Raw genomic sequence first — 18916 nt, 5'->3', positions numbered from 1 at the left:
TAATTATTAAACCCTTTCGTTTTCCCTCAAAATCCCTGGTCATGTCTGCTTTTGGGTCCAACACCACACCCCATGACAGTTGCAGTAAATCCCAAAATTTTACATCCCGGTAGTTTGTTAATTAATATACAACTGTATGATTCTAAGAAATATATTTCAAAATATCACGCAAAGCTTTACTGTCATTTACTCTTTGTAAATAATCAATGTTAACAATTTGATATTCAAGGAGGGATTTGGTAAACCTAAAATCATTTAGGTGGCACTAAACATCCTGAGCCAAATTACTAAAAGTGGTTGCAGTGAAAGTATATTCTGAATCCAAAGTTACAGGTCAGATATGCTACTGGTTTACACGACAGGAGTTTGGTGCAAGTATCTTACCACAGCATCCTACATCGGACACACCGGAAGCCTGAAGTGAGCTCTGAGGCAGACTGGCACGCAGACTTGCTGCCCCCAGGTAGCATTGAAGCCTGGCCGACCATCTTTACACTCTGCTGTTGGCAGCCACTCAAGCTCCAAAGGAACACGTCCTCTGGGCCGCGATGGCTTGCCCCACACAGCGACACCTATCACCATGCAGGGTTTAAGAGCGCGACTGAGTCTTCCCCATAGTCCAAACACCCACCGTCAACATTGGCTCCGAGAAGAACAGGGCAACTACCTTTTGAAGATACTGAGGTTAATTTGCACAATATTTGTGCTTTATACACATCGTTACACGGCTACTGTCTCTGAGTCACCTGTTTTATAGCTGAATCTTGCCTCCACGTCCCCCTGGTTGCCACAACACAAGATGAAACCTCAACATTCTAATTTATTCAGAGTCATGGAACACACATGTTCCATCCAGCATTCTATTCCATCCAGCATTCCATTCCATCCAGCATTATATTCTGTTAGGGCTGATAATGTCTCCTTTTATGAATTCACTATTTGCTAGTCCAGCATTCACCATGTTTTCCATGGCACAGTTTTCACAAAACACCACACATTACGACCCATTAGCAGTAATGAAATAACACTGTATATCAAAAAAACATTTTGTCTATTGCCTCGCAGATTGCAGATATTTTAAATCATACATGCAACAAGTCACAACAAAAGTTTAAGCTGTTGCAAGTAACTCCACAATTTATCCTTGCAAATTCATATTCAAATGCTAATATATTGCATCCCGTGTACTGTATGGTAACTATATCCACACCCGAATCTCACCTGCACCTGAGTTTGGGAATTAGTCAATTGATGGATTTAAGACCGTAAAACAGTTTTGAACTGAATTATTTGGTGGATAATAGTTATTAAGACAAATAATGAGTCTTTCTATTAATTATTTTTTTGTTTGCATGGCACGTTTCACTGCTCTGATTGGAAGAAAAGATTACCCAATTTTCATTTTACTACTGACTTTATTCGACATGCTATACTATGACTTATTCATGACTTTTTTTAACATGCTATACCAGGGGTCACTACGTGGACCGCGGTCCGGACCCAGCCCAGTGAGCATTTTTCCGTTTAAAAGACATCTACGCCCCACGTTGAAAAGACGTTCAGAATTGGTTGAAAAGTGAAAGTTTTTTTCACTGACTATTTGTAGACGTTGATTAAATGTTCACGCTTAGACCAGATTTCAACGTGATTTGCAATACTACAATTTTACGTCCTCTACATTGTGCTAATAATAATATATCATCATTTTAGAGGCTTACTAAGAAACCACATCCACATTTATCAGTTGAAAGCCAGTATTGGAAATCACGTTGAAATCTGGTCTAAACGTGAACGTTGAATCAACGTCTTCAAATAGTCGGCTGAAAAACTTTCACTTTTCAACGTGTTTTCAACGTCACCGTGTTTTCAACGTCAAAATGCTCTCAGATCAATATGTAGCAACTAAATACTTAATCATAGTAACACATCATCAGTTTCCACTTTCAGGACAAAAGACCAAGTGACACAGGCAACAGTTCATTTGTATTTATTAAGTACAATATAAATATAAACAATGTTCTTTATATACAACCATAATCTTCTTTTCCTGCTTTAAAAGTCGTTTTCAAAGCCACACAGGAGCCGGTTTCAGGAGATCTGCCATATTTTCAAGCTGGACATCTGTAAATAAAACAAGTTGGTAATGTTCGTAAACATGTTCGTAAACAGCTAAAGCTAACATGCTAACACAAGCTAGCAGCCTCGCCCGCATGGTGACTGAGCATAACATGATATTAGTGGTATGGTAATGATATTTTGGTTTGCAATATTGGAATAAAGTAGTTCAGTAGTAAAGGACACTTTAGTAGTGAAGTTATTTCACATGACGTTCTCCAAAAAGAGAAAAGTGGCCAGAGAGACCGGAGTCTTTAACCAAGAATGGACAGACTTTTATATGTTAATTCTTCCCGCAGACAGTTCAAAACCAGTACCCAGCGCATGCGTGTTCCAGCAGTAAACACACACACACACACACGTATTTTACATGAACTACAGACAGAATGTGCTCTGCTCTCATTACGATGTCCTGGGAGATTCTTGTTGACAGCACACAGTCTATAGTTCCATATTGATGACATTTTGTATAAAACATTAAATGTGTTGAAATCACGTCTTCATGTAAACCATTTTTCACCGGCCAGCGTAATATGATTTTGGAGAAATACATTCAAGTAACCAAAATCGTTTCTCTTTCAACCTACAACTGAACAAACCATCAACATTTTAAAACAAATTGCTGTTTTGTGACACATTGATATTGTAACCGTAATTTAGCCGGTTGAAAATATGGTGAAAATAGGTCTAAGATGTTCAGACCCCATTTCAACCTGTTTTAAACCAGAAATCAACGTTGAAATCCGGGTTAGTGCTCACTGGGTCCCAAAACCATATGTAATGGACGCGCTTTGACATTCATAAGTTTAAATCGTTTCTGATAGAGGAGGAAGACAAAGTAACAGTAGAATGATGACTCCTATCCCATTTGTATACATATGTTTACTGTCAGGCAATCTTGAGGTCAGCGGAGGGGTCCTTGTAGGTGCTACCGTTAGCCTGCCGTTAGCTCAGCAGCAGTGAGCGTGAGCATCCTTCGAGAAAAATACCACTGGAAGTTAAAGGATCGAACTGCTCTTATACAGCTAACGTTAAATCCGACAAAGAAAATCTCTTTGAAGACAAAGAGTATAAAGGTATGGGATTCACGGCACCACCAACAAATAGCTTTTTAACCTGTAACGTTATTTGTTAAATAAATCGTCTTTTGTCGAGACGACTGCACAAAACGAGTTGTCATAGCGTCCCAAGGTGGTCTTTGTTCTTTGCAGTTGTCAACATTATTTCGACGACATGTATTTCCTATGAACCCAGAATAACATTTTTTTAAATTGATTTAGTTTTAACTGAAATCTGGTTACCTTGGGGCATTAGCTAGCGGCCCGTTGACGGGCACGCTAGCTTTTCAGCTAACAATGGGGAGATTAGGACCAGTGTTTGCTCATCAAATGTATTTGATATCACGTTAGCTAGCTATCGTTAATCTTGCAGTGAAAGGATAGCTTGCTAACCAGGCCAAAAATAGACATTTCAACGTTAACTGACACTGCGTGACTTTGCGTTAGTTGCGTATGGCTAGCGTCTGGTCCGGTTTCTTCAAGATAGCAAAGGTTTTTAACTTTGAATAGAAGGCCGACATTTTAACTTGTGCTAACTTCCTCTGTCAAATTTTCAAATGTATTACAGCTTCTTTACAATTAATCAACCCCAGCTGACCAAGTAACTACTTTGCGATGAACATGGTATGTCATAGTAGGTTTTATTCGTCCCTTTTGCCCAAATCAAAGACGGGTTGATTTGCTCGATGCCGTCGGTATCACTTCCTCTGGCCCAGTGCTCTGTGTTTGAGTCTGGCTTCAGTATCTCGAGGTTAACTCTAGACGAAATTAAACTCGTAACAGACAAGCAATGACAGCACTGGTTTAATGACAATGTTTACAAACACTAAAAAGGAAAATGTTTCTGTAGTAAAGAAGGCGTTATTACTCGAGCTTTCTTTAGCTTCTCCCTCACAGATAAACACACAGACATACATAGCTCCAATGGAAATGTGTTCATCTGAAGATCTTATCGATATCCTGTAATTGTGTAACAAAGAGCTCATAAAGTAATGATGCTGTTATCGTTCTAATGTTAATAACATGTCGTATGTATACATATCCAAATGTTACAAACAAACCTTAAATAATTGCAGGATTAATTATTCTGTACAACAGTGAAGATATCAGCTGTCTGTACATAACAGACCATTGCTCTATAGTCTTCCCTGTCATCGGTAATTTAACACAGAGCAGTTCATGCCATGTGCTTTTTATTTATTTTTTTTTACTAAAGATGGACTTCTTACTTGTTTAAGTCCCTGCTTATGCTCAGGGCTGAAAAGTCTTTTAATGCCTAAAATACATTCTCTCTCTAGATGCCTTCAATGATGGTTGGCAACAATGCTGTCCAGGCTGCCATTCCAGACCTGGGAGGTGGAAGTAATTCTGAGGCCATGAAACAGGTTCTTGCTGTGATTGACAAGAAGGTTCGCAACATGGAAAAGAAAAAGGTATTGCTTGCTCCTTAGAAATCCGTTGAAAATGTGTTGTCACATTTGCTCTTGTTTAATTCAAAGTACTATGTGAGATTTGTTTTGTTTTTGTCAATGTGTTGTTGATGATGTCATCAGGCTTTTTTCCAGAGTATGTAGGATATGACATAAAAATCTCTATTTCAAATTTGGGAGGACACAGATTAAGACGTCTCCTGTAGATTAACAAAGTTCAGAGTAGGTACTGAATGTAAGTGGGCTTACTAAATGGACTCTTCTGTTACATTTTAAACGCTAACCAGTGGTAACTGCCCATCAGAGCACAGCAACTGAGTTGACTTGAATAAAACTTTGTGTTTCGTGATGTCTCCAGGGTGAATGGAGAATCTAAAACCGTAGCAATCCTTGAGGAATAAGAAGTAGGCCAGGTTTAACGAATCAAAAATCTGTTTATAAACTCTCAAAACTTGAACAGTTTAATTCAAGTCTGCTTTACACAGTCGTATGTTCAGCACTTACCAACCAGTGGCGTCTAAGAAAAACAAAGTTTTATTCAAGGTAACATGAGTAATTGATATACAAATGGTCATTTTGGGGGTGAGAGATCAATTTCTGATATGCAAGAATGTGATTTTTTTTCTCCTTCCCATTTTGTGTTTCTCAATATTCTTACAGTCCAAACTCGATGACTGTCAGACAAGGAAGAGTAATGGAGAACAACTGAATCAGGATCAGCTGGTAAGATAAGACAATGGCAGTTTGTGTACAACTTGTTTTTTTAGTGTTGTCCCGATACCAAAATGATGACTCTTAATTAAGATCGTCTCTTTACACTTCACATGTAACACTGCTGCTTATATCAGGTTAAATCCTTGCAGAGATGGATGCTGGCAGTACTGTAAGCTATCTTACTGTAAACTGTCTTGTTGAGTTGCCTCGTACGTCATACTCTTGAGTGAATTTTGCAGTGTAAATGTCTGTGGCTTTTATTGTAAAAGGTAAGCACGGAAAAAGTGAAGCTTTAATGCGATGCCGTTTTCTGTCTTGGTTAAGAATGATGGAGCCTCCGTGTTATAATGTGTATTACCTATTAAGTGTATTGCAAGTCATAACCCTCGGCTACATTACCATAGTGCCATATTTTTGCTCTGTGAGTCTGTTTAGCCGACAAGCCGTGGACCGGTCGGCAAGAGCACTTGTATTTGCAAATTTGAGAGAAAAATATGGTAACTATGTCTGCTGTGAGTGGAAGCAGAGCACAGCTACACGCACACACACACACACACACACACACACACACACACACACACACTGCCCTGCTGTCGCACACCAACGCAACTCAAAAATACAGCTCTCATTAAAACACTGTCATTTCTAAAGTTTCGGGACTCATAACTTGTTGTAGTGTACCTTTTTTTTTTTTTTTAATCTGCCGGGTATTGTGATACTTTTTTTACAACACTATTGTTTGTTATTGTAAATATTTTTACATGATTCACAAATCTCAATTTTTTTCTCTTATGTACCTGAAGGATGCCTTGACGAAGTACCAAGAGATCACCAACAACCTTGACTTTGCTCGAGAATTGCAGAAGAGCTTCCTGGCACTGGGTCAAGAGGTGAAGTCCTAAGTCAAGCTTCTTCTCATAACATGCTGCTGCTGCTATTATTGACACGGTTTTATCAATGAGATATTCCTCTGGAGTAACATTTAGTGCTTACTAAACAGGAAACCCCGTATTCCCTCTCAGACCCCAGTCTTTTGAAAAGTAAATTCTAAATTGAGATCTTGCTTACAAATATAACTGCTACAATGACCGATAGTTACTGATACTGTACTCCAGGGATAAGACTTGAGGCAGCATATCATAACAACCCAACATGGTAAGAATCCCCTGAATACAGACTCAGGTCATTGAGCGACCAGGAGAGTGATGGCCATCGATCAGCAACACTTGTTAGACCCTGTAAATGTACAGAGTGAAACTTAACCAGGTTCTTAACATGTTTTTGTCTGACTGTTCAGATTCAAAAGGCAGTGAAGAAGACCGCTAGACGGGAGCAGCTGCAGCGGGAGGAGACGGATCAACAGCGGCTGAAGACAGTTTTGGAGCTCCAGTTTTTACTGGACCAGTTGGGAGACGAGAATGTCAGGCAGGACCTTAAACGACCCGACGCCTCTGGTTCCCCTTTGCTCACTGACGCCGACCTCACATCCCTCGATGAGTTGTACAAACTAGTGGGACCTGATAGGAACTACGACGTCAGGTATGAGCTGCTGCTAATATTTAAGTGTGCATAAGTTATGTGCGGTGGTTACAGTGGAATTATCACTGCTTAAATATGTTGTCTAAATGATGGTTATAATGTGTGAATAACTGCTCAGCGAGTAAGAATGTTGGTCTAATAGCATACTACCAGATTGTATATTTACTCTGTTGTGTAACCTGTAGGTTGACTGGCCAATATGAAGAGGCCTCAGTACACTTGTTGGAACTAGTTGAGGGCCGAGACAAAGCTGTGGCAGGGACCACATGTAAGTATTCATGGCTCTTGGTCTTTCTCGTGATTCTCGACCCGTCTAGCAGTCTTCTTCACTGCCTTTTGAATCTTAACACAGTCCTCAAATTCATTAGGTAATTCACGTATATGTATCGCGTTATGTTTTGTTTTAACTTGTCTCGCTCTCTTTGTTCCAGACAAGTCACTGAAGGACATTCTGGACAAAGTGCTGCTGAGTGGTTACTTCAACAGAGCACAGACTCATCAGAATGGGACGTGCGTGGAGGAAGAGGAGCAAGACGAGCAGACTGTGGTGGCCGAGTCTATGGCTGGGAAGCAGCCATCAGAACCTGGTAGCTAACAACACATTTGCATATACGCGGGTGTTACATATTTTTGTTTTACCGATTTAAATAAAACAGTCTTCACACTTGCTTTTTCTCTCCAGAAGGAACAGTTACGGAAAAATACACAGAGCCAATTCCAGTGGAAACCACAGAGGTGAGATGTCTGAGTATTGCATAGATAATTCCACAAATTCCAATTTTGCAGTTGAAAGATGTTAAGGACTTCCCGCCTATTAATGGACGTTTTGGTCTTTGTCAACTAAGAATTCTCTAGTCGATTAGTTGCTATTTTATACTTTTAGCTCAGTGATGCTTTTGTAGGATTCTCAATCTGTTTATTAAATCAAGTAATCAATTTGTGTGTTAATCTACTAACCATTTTATTGTTTGAAGACAGTCAAACACGTTGTTTCTTTTCTTCGTTGTATTACACTGTCTTACTTATTTTCTTTTTCTTTTACATTTTCTTGTGTTATAGTTCGTAAACAGACAGTTCATTCCAGATACTTTGTACAGTAGTACAGACAAAGACCAAGTGGAGGAGTGGGCAGTGGAGGCTCAGGTAATACTGCACTACTGCATCCGACTTCTTAATGCCACTACGCATATTTGTCAACACTTCAATGTGCCTGTCACGTGTCTGTGTGTTGAATAGATGGTGAATTCCCTCCAGCACCAGCCCCCTGCCCCGCTGGCTACAGAGCCAACCGTTACTGTGAACCATGGCACCCCCCCACCTGACGCCGACCCCGTGGTCAGGAAGCAGGTTGTGCAAGACCTCATGGCCCAAATGCAAGGGACGTACAACTTCATGCAGGTAAAAAGGTCCAGCATGTGCTGTGGTGACCCGCTGTTACTGCTCAGAGATGGACACTCAATGTGTTGCTCATACATTGAGATATCTCATTGATTCATGCAGTGAAATCTTTGTCTCCTTTCACATAGAGGTCCCTCTCAAGCAGTCAGTTACAGAAAGTGCGGACCCAGTGTCATGTTGTAAGAGACTTATTTTGTGGGGCGCTTTTCAGAAACGCAAATTAAACTGTCACGCACCAAACTGAAAAACCGACAACAATAATAAAAGGAAAAAAGAAGGTAACAGATCCATGTTAAAAATATAATAAGCTAAAACAAATTCCAATAACTTAAAAGCATATTGCAGGAAAAGATTAAGAAGATGATACTGACTCAACCAGCCTTATGTTCTCAGCTGCTCAAAGCCTTGAGTGGGGCAAATGCTTGCTGACACAGGAGATTGACCCCAGCTCTTTGAGTTACTCCATTACTGCACTGCCCCTACATCTGATCCATGACCCGGCAATGTGTTTACTCTTGTTTGGTTTTCCTAGGACTCCATGTTGGAGTTTGACGGCCAGGCTCTGGACCCAGCCATCGTGTCCGCCCAGCCGATGAAGCCTGTGCAAACCCTTGACCTGCAGCAGATGGGCTGCAACTCAAGTGAGTGCCGGTTAATTTGCCATAACTCTGAACATATACTCTCACATATTCTATTGATTAGGGACTTATGACTGTTTAGTGATTTGTATATATTATCCTAGAAGCGTTATACACCTGTTGGCAACTTTTATTTTCTTCTAATGAGCCTCTTTTTTTCCTTTTCTCCCAAACAGCCCACTCAGAGTCCAGACTTCCTCAAACAGTGTCTGGACCACAGGACTCCTCACAAGTAAGTAGAGTGGAGGCACAACAGGAAATGGTTGCTTTGTTGTGCTTGAGAGGTAGTACAGGTTATTTCTTGTATTATGTGGGCCGTATTTTTAAAAGTGCTGCTACGTGGATTAAATGTGATGCTCTCTGACATGTCATGATTTTAGTTACTGTGTATTACGGGGAAAAATTGGATGTATCATTTAAATGTGATAATAATATAGAAAGGAGCTTTAAGGGGAAAAATCAGAGATCCCGTCTCTCCCACTGACCTCTCCTCAATCCTTGTTTCCTTGCCTTCTGAATTTCCTCCTTCCTCCCTCCCCAGGTGTCAATGTCTCTCTCGTCTGAGCAGTCCCCCGCCCCTTGTTCCCTGTCCTCTGCTTTCCCACCTGTCTCCAAATCCACTCACACTGGAGGCATCAATGTCAACGCCGCACCCTTCCAGTCAGTGCAAGCGGTACGCTTTTTATCTGGGACGTAGTAGTCAATATAACAGTGAACATGTTTGGACTTATTGAATACATTATGTTGGAAAATGTCGCGTTTTGGACTTTTTTGTACAAGCTAAGGATTAGCAAAGTAAATCAAATATTTAAGGACGGCTTATTAGTAGCAGCAAAGAAATGGTTTATTATTGGTGCACCATCTAACCAGGTAACAATTTGACATGGCCCCTCATTTCCCAATCCTACAGTTCATCTTGCTCGGAATTACAATTGTTAAAGGACATTTATTTTCCTCTTCAGGTATTTAATCTGAATGCACCCGTACCTCCAGCCACTGATGGGCAAGCAGACCCTCTGAAGCAGCCCAGCCAGTTCCCTGGTGGCTATGGACAGGGCTTCAGCAGCCAGTCAGAGAGTGCTACAGACCAGCCTGACATCCCACAGGAGACACTACAGTCAGGTGAGGGTATAGCTCTGGCTGGTTGCATATCTTAAGACCAAGCAGTTGACATGCACTGAAAAAGCTGTTGACATTGTTTGGCGTAACTTTTACATTCACCCGACAGTATAAGGAGAACGGAAATATTCACACACAGGTTTTTGTATAGAGCCCCCGAAACCCTTAAAGACATATTTTATTTTGTAGGAACAAGATGTAATGTTTATAGATAAATTAATTAAATATGTGTCAGGATTTCAGGGGCCTCTGTGCGGCAGGACAAGACAGCCCGTTGATGACAATGCTGAAGTTGAAATAAGTGTCGATCAGCATGCCATAAGGCAAAAAACACTCCATAATAGACTTATGAAATCTCTTGTTTCGTCTGTCTCTGTGCAGTTGTTGGTGGGTTCCAGCCCCAAGAGCATGTCCTGCCGTCAGCAGGAGGCCATGAAGAGTCCTCTCCAGGTGCAGGGTTTGGACAGCCAGGCCAGTCCTTCTACAATAGCAGGGCTGTGCCCAGGGGTGGACCCAGGAACAGCCGTGGCATGATGAACGGATATCGGGGCTCCTCCAATGGATTTAGAGGTACAAGCATCAAACTATGTTTTACAGAGACGCAACATGTGGCCTCATGATTCACTGTAATGACACAATGCATGTTGAAATGACACAAATCTGTGTTAATTCCAATGTATTTTGTTGTCAGGGGGTTATGAAGGCTATCGCCCTCCTTTCTCAAATGCTCCCAGCAGTGGTTATGGTCAAACCCAATTCAACACCTCTCGAGACTATTCCAATAACACCTACCAACGGGTAAGGGGTCCTTTCATTATTAACTTTAATACATTTAATGTACCAACAAAGGCTCATATAGTATCTTTTATTCGGTGCATTTTCAAATTGGCCAGTTATTGTAAATCCCCGTTGTTTCTTCAAGGAGGGATATCAGCAGAACTACAAGCGGGGCCCGGCCCAAGGACCTCGAAGTTTGTCAAGAGGAAATGCTCAAGCAATGAGATCCTAAAGGATCCGAAGGACCGTCAAGTTGCGCCGTGTTTAACATTCAGGATTTTTGAATGTGTTCGCCCCAGCTCACTTTTATAACAATGTTTTGTTCCTCATTGGTAAACTTATTTTTTTTAAACTCTTGGCCTACTTATCAGTCAGCCTGCATTGGTCTGTCTAGATCCTCTTAACGCTCTAACGCAGAAGGCTGAACTTCTCCACATGTAGGATTATCAGCAAGTCTGTGTGATATAAAACAACATAGATATTCCTGTAAACTTGAAAGATTTCATTAATTTATTTTTTGTACAAAATAAATGCAAAAAATACCCTGCCACTGTCAATCTGATTCCATGAGAATGATTTCCTTCTGCCCTGTGCTGTCAGACACTTTTTCCTTTTGATCTTATAATTTTCATAAAGGCATTTGTGTTCTTTCTTTCTTTTTTTCACCCCTCTGTCACCTCTTGCGCCATCACCTCTTTGTACGCTGATGTTATTGGTTGAGACTGTTTCAATAAAGTTGTGTTCTATTACCTTCTCTTTAATGATACTACTTTGCTGCTTTGGTTTGCATTTGAGGTTACACATTTTAATTCTATATGCTTCTACATGTCAGTAAATCAGGTAACTGAAGTCACTATGTGTAGATTTATAGCATCTTTGCATTCTTGTTTGTAGGAAAACCAGACGATCCCAGTGGAAGTTGAAGTCTGTTGTGTTCACTCAAAGGCTTGTACTGCAACAGGTAAATGAAGCCTGCACATAGTAGATCATGATTTTTTTAAGATGATACACTAGGAATAAACTTTGTAAGAACAAACACCACTTGGAATTAAATCATACTACGTATTTCTACTTCAACAGCTAAGGTGCTGTTGCTTTATATTTTAATATATTGTATGTATGGCTTATCCATACTTAACTGTTGTACATTGTTATGTAAGAGAGCGATAGGTCATTCCTTAAGTGATAAAATCTTACACAAACTGAACGGTCATACGTGTTTTATTATCGTGAACTGAGGTGTACAGTATCGCCAAAATTACTATTTTATCCAGCAGCAAGCAATCAGAAAACACTCTGTATTTGGTGCAAATTATGAAGAAGTATCGTCTAAGGAACACTTGGGACACAGAAAACACACGACACAGCAAAATAGAAAAAATTGTATTCCACATCTGGATTTTGTAGAAAGTAAAACCACAATATGGCAGACCTGTTATCGCTGGATGCAAACGAAGCCTTGTTCAGTAAAAAGTGGCCAATAGGTAAACACCGGATTGCTATGGCCACAGTCTGCCAGCTAGAAGAAACCACAACATTACATGAAAAAAGCCACCTGGATAGCACAGCAATTACACCAAACTGCTCATTTGTGGGGGAATATGCCAATGCCACGTTTTTCTTCAAATTAGGACCAAGAATGCACATATGGTGACAAATACAATGGGTACTGAATGCAAATTCAAAAGGGTTTTCATATCATCACTTTTTGACAATCGGACAAATAAAAAATCTTAAAATTAACTTAACTTATTTCCCAAATCCAGCACTTTGAAAATTGAGATGAAAGAGACAGCAATAAAAGCCTGCAATCAGCAAAAGTGTTTAAAAATCACTGTCAACTCATGTATGAACGTACACATTTTGTGTACGTACAATAGACCCGATTTGAAATGCCAACAATACTATTAAACGTAGCAAAGCAAATGTATTATTTCAGATGTCCAACATACTGTACGTAACCTGAAACTCCTGTGTGAGCATCTGCAGGAGTTTGGGCTGTAATGAAGAAACGTGTGTTGAATAGAGAGATGTTTCACACCTATCTTTATTTAAAGAACCGAGCACCTTTATATATTTTTGACATCAAAGTCAGCGTAGAGCAGCTGCAGTGTGGGCAAACCTTGTACCAGATGTCTTTTTAGGCAGGGGACGCATTTTCTACAGTTGAGAAATTTCTGAAAGCAACCAGAATCAACATGAAGAGAGAAGCAGAAGCGTTGGGAAATCTGAGCAGTCTGGCTCCATGAGGGAGTTTGATTGAAAGCGGCAGGTTGAGATAATAGAAATAAAACACATTTATACAAAGAGCTGACCTGACCCTTGTAGATTATGTTTACATAATCAAAATGTCTCGAATTGAATGGTTCTGGTTAAGACATCAAGATGCTGCATACTGGTTAAAACTGCTATAGTTCTTTTGCTCTTTTAAGCTCTTAAATGCTATCATAGAAAATCTTCAAAATGTCTCTTGCAGTCATTTTCTAAAATCTCTGATACAGCCCATTGACACACGCCATAAGTCACACATGTAAACTGTAAAAGATGTTTGGGGGTTTCTTGACAGTCAAGTCAGTATATCAAACTCAAAATGATCAAATTTAAATGACTTTTTTTACACAGTACCCCGTTCAGCAGCTGCACTGTACACATCTAACTTGTAGAGCCAGTAGCATTGTTATCCTTGTTATTTCTGTACTTTGAACAGCAAGTAAAGAAAAACTCACCAAAATTATATTTTTGTATAATGGTATTAGCAATTGATCATTTCTAATGTAATCAAACACTCTTTGAAAGTGTAACTGCACATTTTAAGATGCACGTCCGTGGTGGGTCATTTAACTATTGTAATTCCGTTATGTAATCCAAAGGATTACAGCTATTATCAAACACTGGGATCATTCAGCAGGGATTCCTTTTGTGCTGCTCTCATTCCTCCTAACCCCTAAAGTCATGCTGGTTTACGAGGCCTAATACTCAGGAGGAACTGCTCCTCTGCACACTGGAGTGGAGGTGCTGCCAAAGTCTGGTTGTGGAGGTTCAAGTTCTGACAGCACAGTTACGGCACGTTATGCTGGCCGTGTGCAGCTTCTTGGTGGCCCGGTGGCAGATCCTGGTGTGTCTGGGGGAGCCCTTGCTGGGCCATGTCTTGATGTTGTTCATGGTGTTCCTGAGGTGTATGTTGTTGAACTTGGAGTGCAGGGTCATGCCCCTGCAGTTGGGCCTCTTGTTCAGGATGCAACTGGTTGTCAACGGCGTGCATCTCTGGGATAGCATTTCCTTCAACTGCAACAAAAAAGAAAGAGTTTTACATTTTCAGCGGTCAACCAGCCAAATGAAACAATCAAACAAATAAATGGTGTGATCGAAACTCACCGTGAACCTCTGGAGGGAGTTCTACGTTCTGTGTTTTCAGCCTTTCCATATGCTCAACTGCCTGTAACGAGTTTCATATAAGGTTATCTCCACAGTACTGTGTGAAATCAGGGTAATCCCAGAGTTTTTATAATAATTAAGATAGCTAAAGGAAAATAAGTCAGTAAATGTTGTCACACTGAGAATCCACCTACATATGTTATGTCTCGTTCAGGTGAAACCTCGACAGAACTATATATATTTTTTTAAATGAGTACCACTCCTTACCTGTTGCAGCTCTATTTTCTGTGCATTGAGCTGCTCCTGCTGTCTCTCCAGCTCGTCTCTCTGATTCTGGAGGTCTACAGCTTTCTGGTTGAGGTCCTCTTCCTGCTGCACAAGATGCTCCTCGAACTCCCTCATCTCCTCGTCTGTGTAAGCCTGGTTCTGCTCCAGGGTCTGAGGAGCACACAGTCGACGCAATTGAATTCAGTCCTGCTTCTTTCAACAAAATGGTTTTAAGATTACATTACTGCTGATATGACGCATGTATTGTGTCTCACTTCCCAGCTGTCTGGTTCCAAGAATTCCTTTTTCTTTGTAGCGACCAGAAACTCCTCTAAAGAGACCAGTCTGTCTTTGTTAGAATCCACCTATGATGAAGACGGCAGCAAAGAGCTTTATGCAAAGAAATGAATCACATATGCTATCGTTTATTGACAGAGTTAACGCAATAGATAACGGATAAGAGGCTCTATTTAAACACGTATGCAAAAAACTGTTTGATGAAACTGTAACGGTACCTCATTCATAACATGCTCTCGCATACGTAGCCTCTCTTCCTCCATCTCCACCATATCGTCCTCTTCATTGGTGGGGTCATAGATTTTTTCGAGCTAAAACCACAGAGACCAACAGTCAGTGCAAAGACCATTCACTGAAACATTTCACATTTCTTTGATGCCGTGGCTTTACCTCTTTGGTGAACAATGCCTCCAGCTCCTGTTCATCAAAAAAGCCATCTCCATTGGTATCTTCATTAATAAGGAAGAAAGAACAAATACCATTTAGTACAATACTGGTTTGGTAGCTCTGAATAAATGAAAATCATCCTTCCAGTCCAGTTAAGGTCTTACCATGCAGGTTGAAAAAGGTCTTAGGGTCAAAATCTTCAGGGTCCAAGCCATCCGCTTCCTCCCACACCTCCTTCAGTTGATTCTGGCTACCCTGCAACATGGAGGCAAAATCACATTTAAAATACAACTGGATAAATAACAACGCATTTCAACATTCTGGTAGCTGGACATGAACTCCACAGAAATCCCAAACCCACCATGTACAGTTTGCAGAAAGTGAACTCTTAAAGTCTGGACTTAAAATTGCAAATACAAAAAGGGACAAAGTCACTCTTCGTTGGCTGAAACCAAAGACATCGTGTGTGTGTGTGTCAGGCTGTCACCTGTTAGCGGGTGCACCTGAATCAGACTTACTGGGTGGTTGACTTTAGGGTGGTCAGCGTGCTTCTTCTTCATCTCCTCGTAGTGCTCCTCCTCTTTTTGTCTTTCGTCTTCGTCCAGTGTTTTCAGGTGTTCCCGCCTGTCGTGGTCTTTCGTCATTTCATACTTCTTGAACTCCTCGTGTCTGTCTTTGTCAAAGTTTTCCAGATCTTTAGTGGCCTAAATACATAGAGGGAAGATTACAACGGTTGGAAATCTGCCTTGATTCAATTGATCAGTTAATACAGTGCAAAGTCCTACTTCATATTTATATGGCATTTTACATTTTTTTTTATGTTGTTAGCCCATCTAGAAACTGAACAGCTTATGTATTAAACTGCATGTTACATTGTTGTTTACTGAGATTTCTCAGGCTCCAGTAATTGTCTGTTGATTCAATTCGGTATGAAAACCAACTTGTTAAGACTTCAAACGTTAAAAAAAAAAAAAAGAATTGTACTAATAATGAAGAGCAGTTGCAGAGGGCAGATCAGCTTCCCATAATGACACTGCACACCTACACCTGCCGGCCTTTCCTGCATGTTGAAAATGTTTCGCTGCTAGGGTCATTCTTTTTGCCGTTACTGTTGGCTTCTAAAGAAAGTCGCTGCGTGCGGTCCTGTTTTAACTTCTCTACTGCAGCACTCTACTGTTTCAGGACACAACCTTTCTTTAAAGTGTGTACTTTCCATCTGCCCAATTACGTCCCTTAAAAAGGTCAGTGGCAGTTAGAATAAGTGAAATTGTGTGAACATGTCACCAATTAACGTTTTTGTGGCATGGAGTAGTGATGACATTTACCGATTTAATGAGCCGATCCAGGTCATCCACTTCAAATGTGTGCGGGTTCATGTGGTTCAAGTACTCAAACTGTTTCAGCAGAGCCTGGTGGTCAACCGCTATATCTATTCAGGGAGAAATCAATGGCATTAATCAAAACATACACGGATACATATCGTTAAATTTTCCTTATAATTTATTTACCTCTAATGTACTATTAAAAAATCGTAGCATCTTACTTGAAATAGAAAACAAAACAAAATATAAATTGTGTTGCACAACATACCATTCCCTCCTTCAAGGTCTTGCTTGGCCTTAATCAGAGTTCGGAGTCGGCTTACCTCCTGCCTCTTCAACTCATCCAGTTTGGTTCTGACATGGTGGCTGACAAAGTCCAGCTCTTTGGCCAGCTTACCTTGCTGCATTATACATGAATGCATTTGTTTTAACTTGTGTTATTTCACACATGGAGTCATAGCAGTACATGTAATAAATATATAAATCCAACATTTCACAACAATTATTCTCTAAACTTGAAATGAACGGTGCAGTGGACCAAAAATCACATTCCTGGACAAGTAAAAGCCCATCATTTACCAGTCAGAGTAATGATTCACTAATATAGTTCACAGAGGGCAGGTGGAAACTTCCTGCCATGCTGATAAAGATCAAAATAAACAAGAGGAAAGTAGGATACCTTGATGTCTTCCATGTCTGTGTTGTGGAGCTTTTCTCTGAAATGCTGATCTTTCTCTAGAAAATCGATGACTTCCCTGAGGTAGCGGTCGTAGTGCAGTCCCGTGTCCTATAAAATGGAACAAATCAAATGTCACTTAAATGTACTGTATTACCAAGCAATCCTACAATGATCATCACTTTTCTTTGTTAATTATGTTTTAGTCTTAACACTTCTTTGAGAGTTCTGATGTACTGAAGGACATGCGTCTGCTGACCAGCATAACAGATCCTCTGTCTAGATGTTTGATGTAGAGATTAATGTCTATAAACTGTATTACTGCCTTTCTGTAAATTACCATGTGCTGCAGCTATTTTGTGGTTAAAGACCACTTACTTAATTCTCCAATAAAAATAATGCAGTTGTTTGCATTCCCACCTGAAGGCATGCATCTACATGGTATTTGTTTAAGCTCTGTTAAGTCAGAATGTCAATATTTAACATGGACAATCTCTTCCTGAGGCAGAAATCGGAGACTCCAGTCTACAACCTCTGGAGCTGTTGTACTGATGAAATGGATTTGTGTGATCAGGCGTTTAGAGTAGAGTGCCCGATTGAGGTAATTTTATTGTAGCACAACGAGACATAAGGCCATCTCTCATTTAAATGAGTCTGGGTGCTGTTATCAAGCTCTCTCGTGTTTATTGTCAATGAAGCAGTTGATAACAGCGTCATAACAGCGACATAACAGCATAGCATCACAGCTCATGCTGTAATTACTTAACATGAATAATGATGACATAATAACAGGAACTATGATGTGTAGTGTGTAAACCTTGTGTCTTCTTACCACACTAGCTGGGGGCTCTTCTGCTTTTTTCTCTGGCTCTCGGACTTTTGTCTTATCCATACTGATGGGCACTGCCTCTAAGCAAAGCAGCTGGACCAGCAGCAGGAGCCAGCCGGTGTGAAGGGCCCGGCTCCAACACATCTGGAAATGAGGACAATTAAGGTTAGAAGCAGATCAGCTATGTATCACACTATTATTTAAAACTATACTGTATGTGAGGATAAACAGTCAATGTGTCCCTGGGTATACACGGGTCGTTGTGTAGCCAGCGTCCTCATCTACCCTTTAAAAAAAGCTCCTGTAGCCTGCTTATGTTGCACATTTCTGGGCTGCTACTAATATCCAGCGGAAGCTATTGGTGTTAGCATTAGCACTGCCACTGACAGATTTGGCTAATGCGATTCAAACACCTACGCTACTCATGTATGTTTTCAGTCTGAACAGCGCAGCTGCTGTTCGGGTCACTATACGTAATGTTAAAAGCTTCACTAAATAGCGCGATAGATATGCGTCAGCTCTATACTCACTTTGTTATGAATCCTGGACCTCATCTGCTCTGCTTTCCTCCCGTTGCTTCCTCTCAGCTGGGAGTTCTGTCGGCAGCTAGCTCGCTCGCTAGTCAGCATGTTTGGTTGTTTGCGTGGTAGCATTAACCGCAGTGGTCAGTTCAAGCTTTCCGTCAAACAGACTAGCAAGTTAGGTTGCATTGAATCGTACGTGGCGAGCGTTGACGTATGACGTAAGCAATTTGAGAGAATGAAGTCAGGAACGAAACACATGTGACTCAAGAAAGATAAAGCCGGTGATGCTGGATGATACTTTGTGGCTCTTTTCATGAGCAGTTTAGCCTGAGTACAGTGCAGACTATTATGGAGTACATCTGTCTTGTTTTTTATTTAATTTGTGAAAAACATAATTGCTATCAAACTGACTTAATAAAGTAGGTATAGAGCATACAATACGTCCACTATT

General features: G+C 40.6%; 2 protein-coding genes across 2 annotated transcripts; one reads left to right on the top strand and one right to left on the bottom strand.

The window, feature by feature from the left end:
• Positions 1 to 3036: 3036 nt before the first annotated feature.
• Positions 3037 to 11995, top strand: caprin1a (cell cycle associated protein 1a). Its single transcript, XM_031846490.1, has 17 exons — positions 3037 to 3191; positions 4472 to 4606; positions 5264 to 5326; positions 6121 to 6207; positions 6615 to 6856; positions 7042 to 7124; positions 7288 to 7443; positions 7539 to 7591; positions 7916 to 7999; positions 8093 to 8254; positions 8787 to 8895; positions 9069 to 9124; positions 9434 to 9565; positions 9855 to 10014; positions 10393 to 10581; positions 10703 to 10809; positions 10934 to 11995. Exons 2-17 carry the CDS (start codon positions 4472 to 4474, stop codon positions 11018 to 11020), a joined length of 1905 nt encoding a protein of 634 aa, XP_031702350.1. The 5' UTR covers positions 3037 to 3191; the 3' UTR covers positions 11021 to 11995.
• nucb2a (nucleobindin 2a) lies at positions 11994 to 18560 on the bottom strand. The gene is made up of 13 exons (XM_031846491.1): positions 18472 to 18560; positions 17945 to 18085; positions 17116 to 17223; positions 16705 to 16837; positions 16440 to 16543; positions 15633 to 15818; positions 15279 to 15369; positions 15118 to 15176; positions 14946 to 15038; positions 14706 to 14795; positions 14431 to 14601; positions 14164 to 14224; positions 11994 to 14073 (listed from the first exon to the last, which is right to left on the bottom strand). The coding sequence occupies exons 1-13, from the start codon at positions 18493 to 18495 to the stop codon at positions 13847 to 13849; spliced, it is 1488 nt and encodes a 495-aa protein (XP_031702351.1). The 5' UTR covers positions 18496 to 18560; the 3' UTR covers positions 11994 to 13846.
• Positions 18561 to 18916: the final 356 nt, after the last annotated feature.

The sequence above is a fragment of the Anarrhichthys ocellatus genome, unplaced genomic scaffold, assembly GCF_004355925.1.
Source record: "Anarrhichthys ocellatus isolate YVR2014 unplaced genomic scaffold, GSC_Weel_1.0 scaffold6, whole genome shotgun sequence".
Lineage (NCBI taxonomy): Eukaryota > Metazoa > Chordata > Actinopteri > Perciformes > Anarhichadidae > Anarrhichthys > Anarrhichthys ocellatus.
This window is presented reverse-complemented; position numbering and strand designations above follow the sequence as displayed.

Bases quoted from the DNA above. Each gene is read 5' to 3' on its own strand.
- nucb2a (XM_031846491.1), bottom strand. From the start codon at position 18,495: ATGAGGTCCAGGATTCATAACAAA. The intron at 17,224-17,944 runs GTAAGAAGACAC...TCCATTTTATAG, and splicing joins AAGAGCCCCCAGCTAGTGTG to GACACGGGACTGCACTACGA. The intron at 14,602-14,705 runs GTGAGACACAAT...TGTGCTCCTCAG, and splicing joins TGGAACCAGACAGCTGGGAA to ACCCTGGAGCAGAACCAGGC.
- caprin1a (XM_031846490.1), top strand. From the start codon at position 4,472: ATGCCTTCAATGATGGTTGGCAACAATGCTGTCCAGGCTGCCATTCCA. The intron at 5,327-6,120 runs GTAAGATAAGAC...ATGTACCTGAAG, and splicing joins AACTGAATCAGGATCAGCTG to GATGCCTTGACGAAGTACCA. The intron at 7,125-7,287 runs GTAAGTATTCAT...TCTTTGTTCCAG, and splicing joins AGCTGTGGCAGGGACCACAT to ACAAGTCACTGAAGGACATT.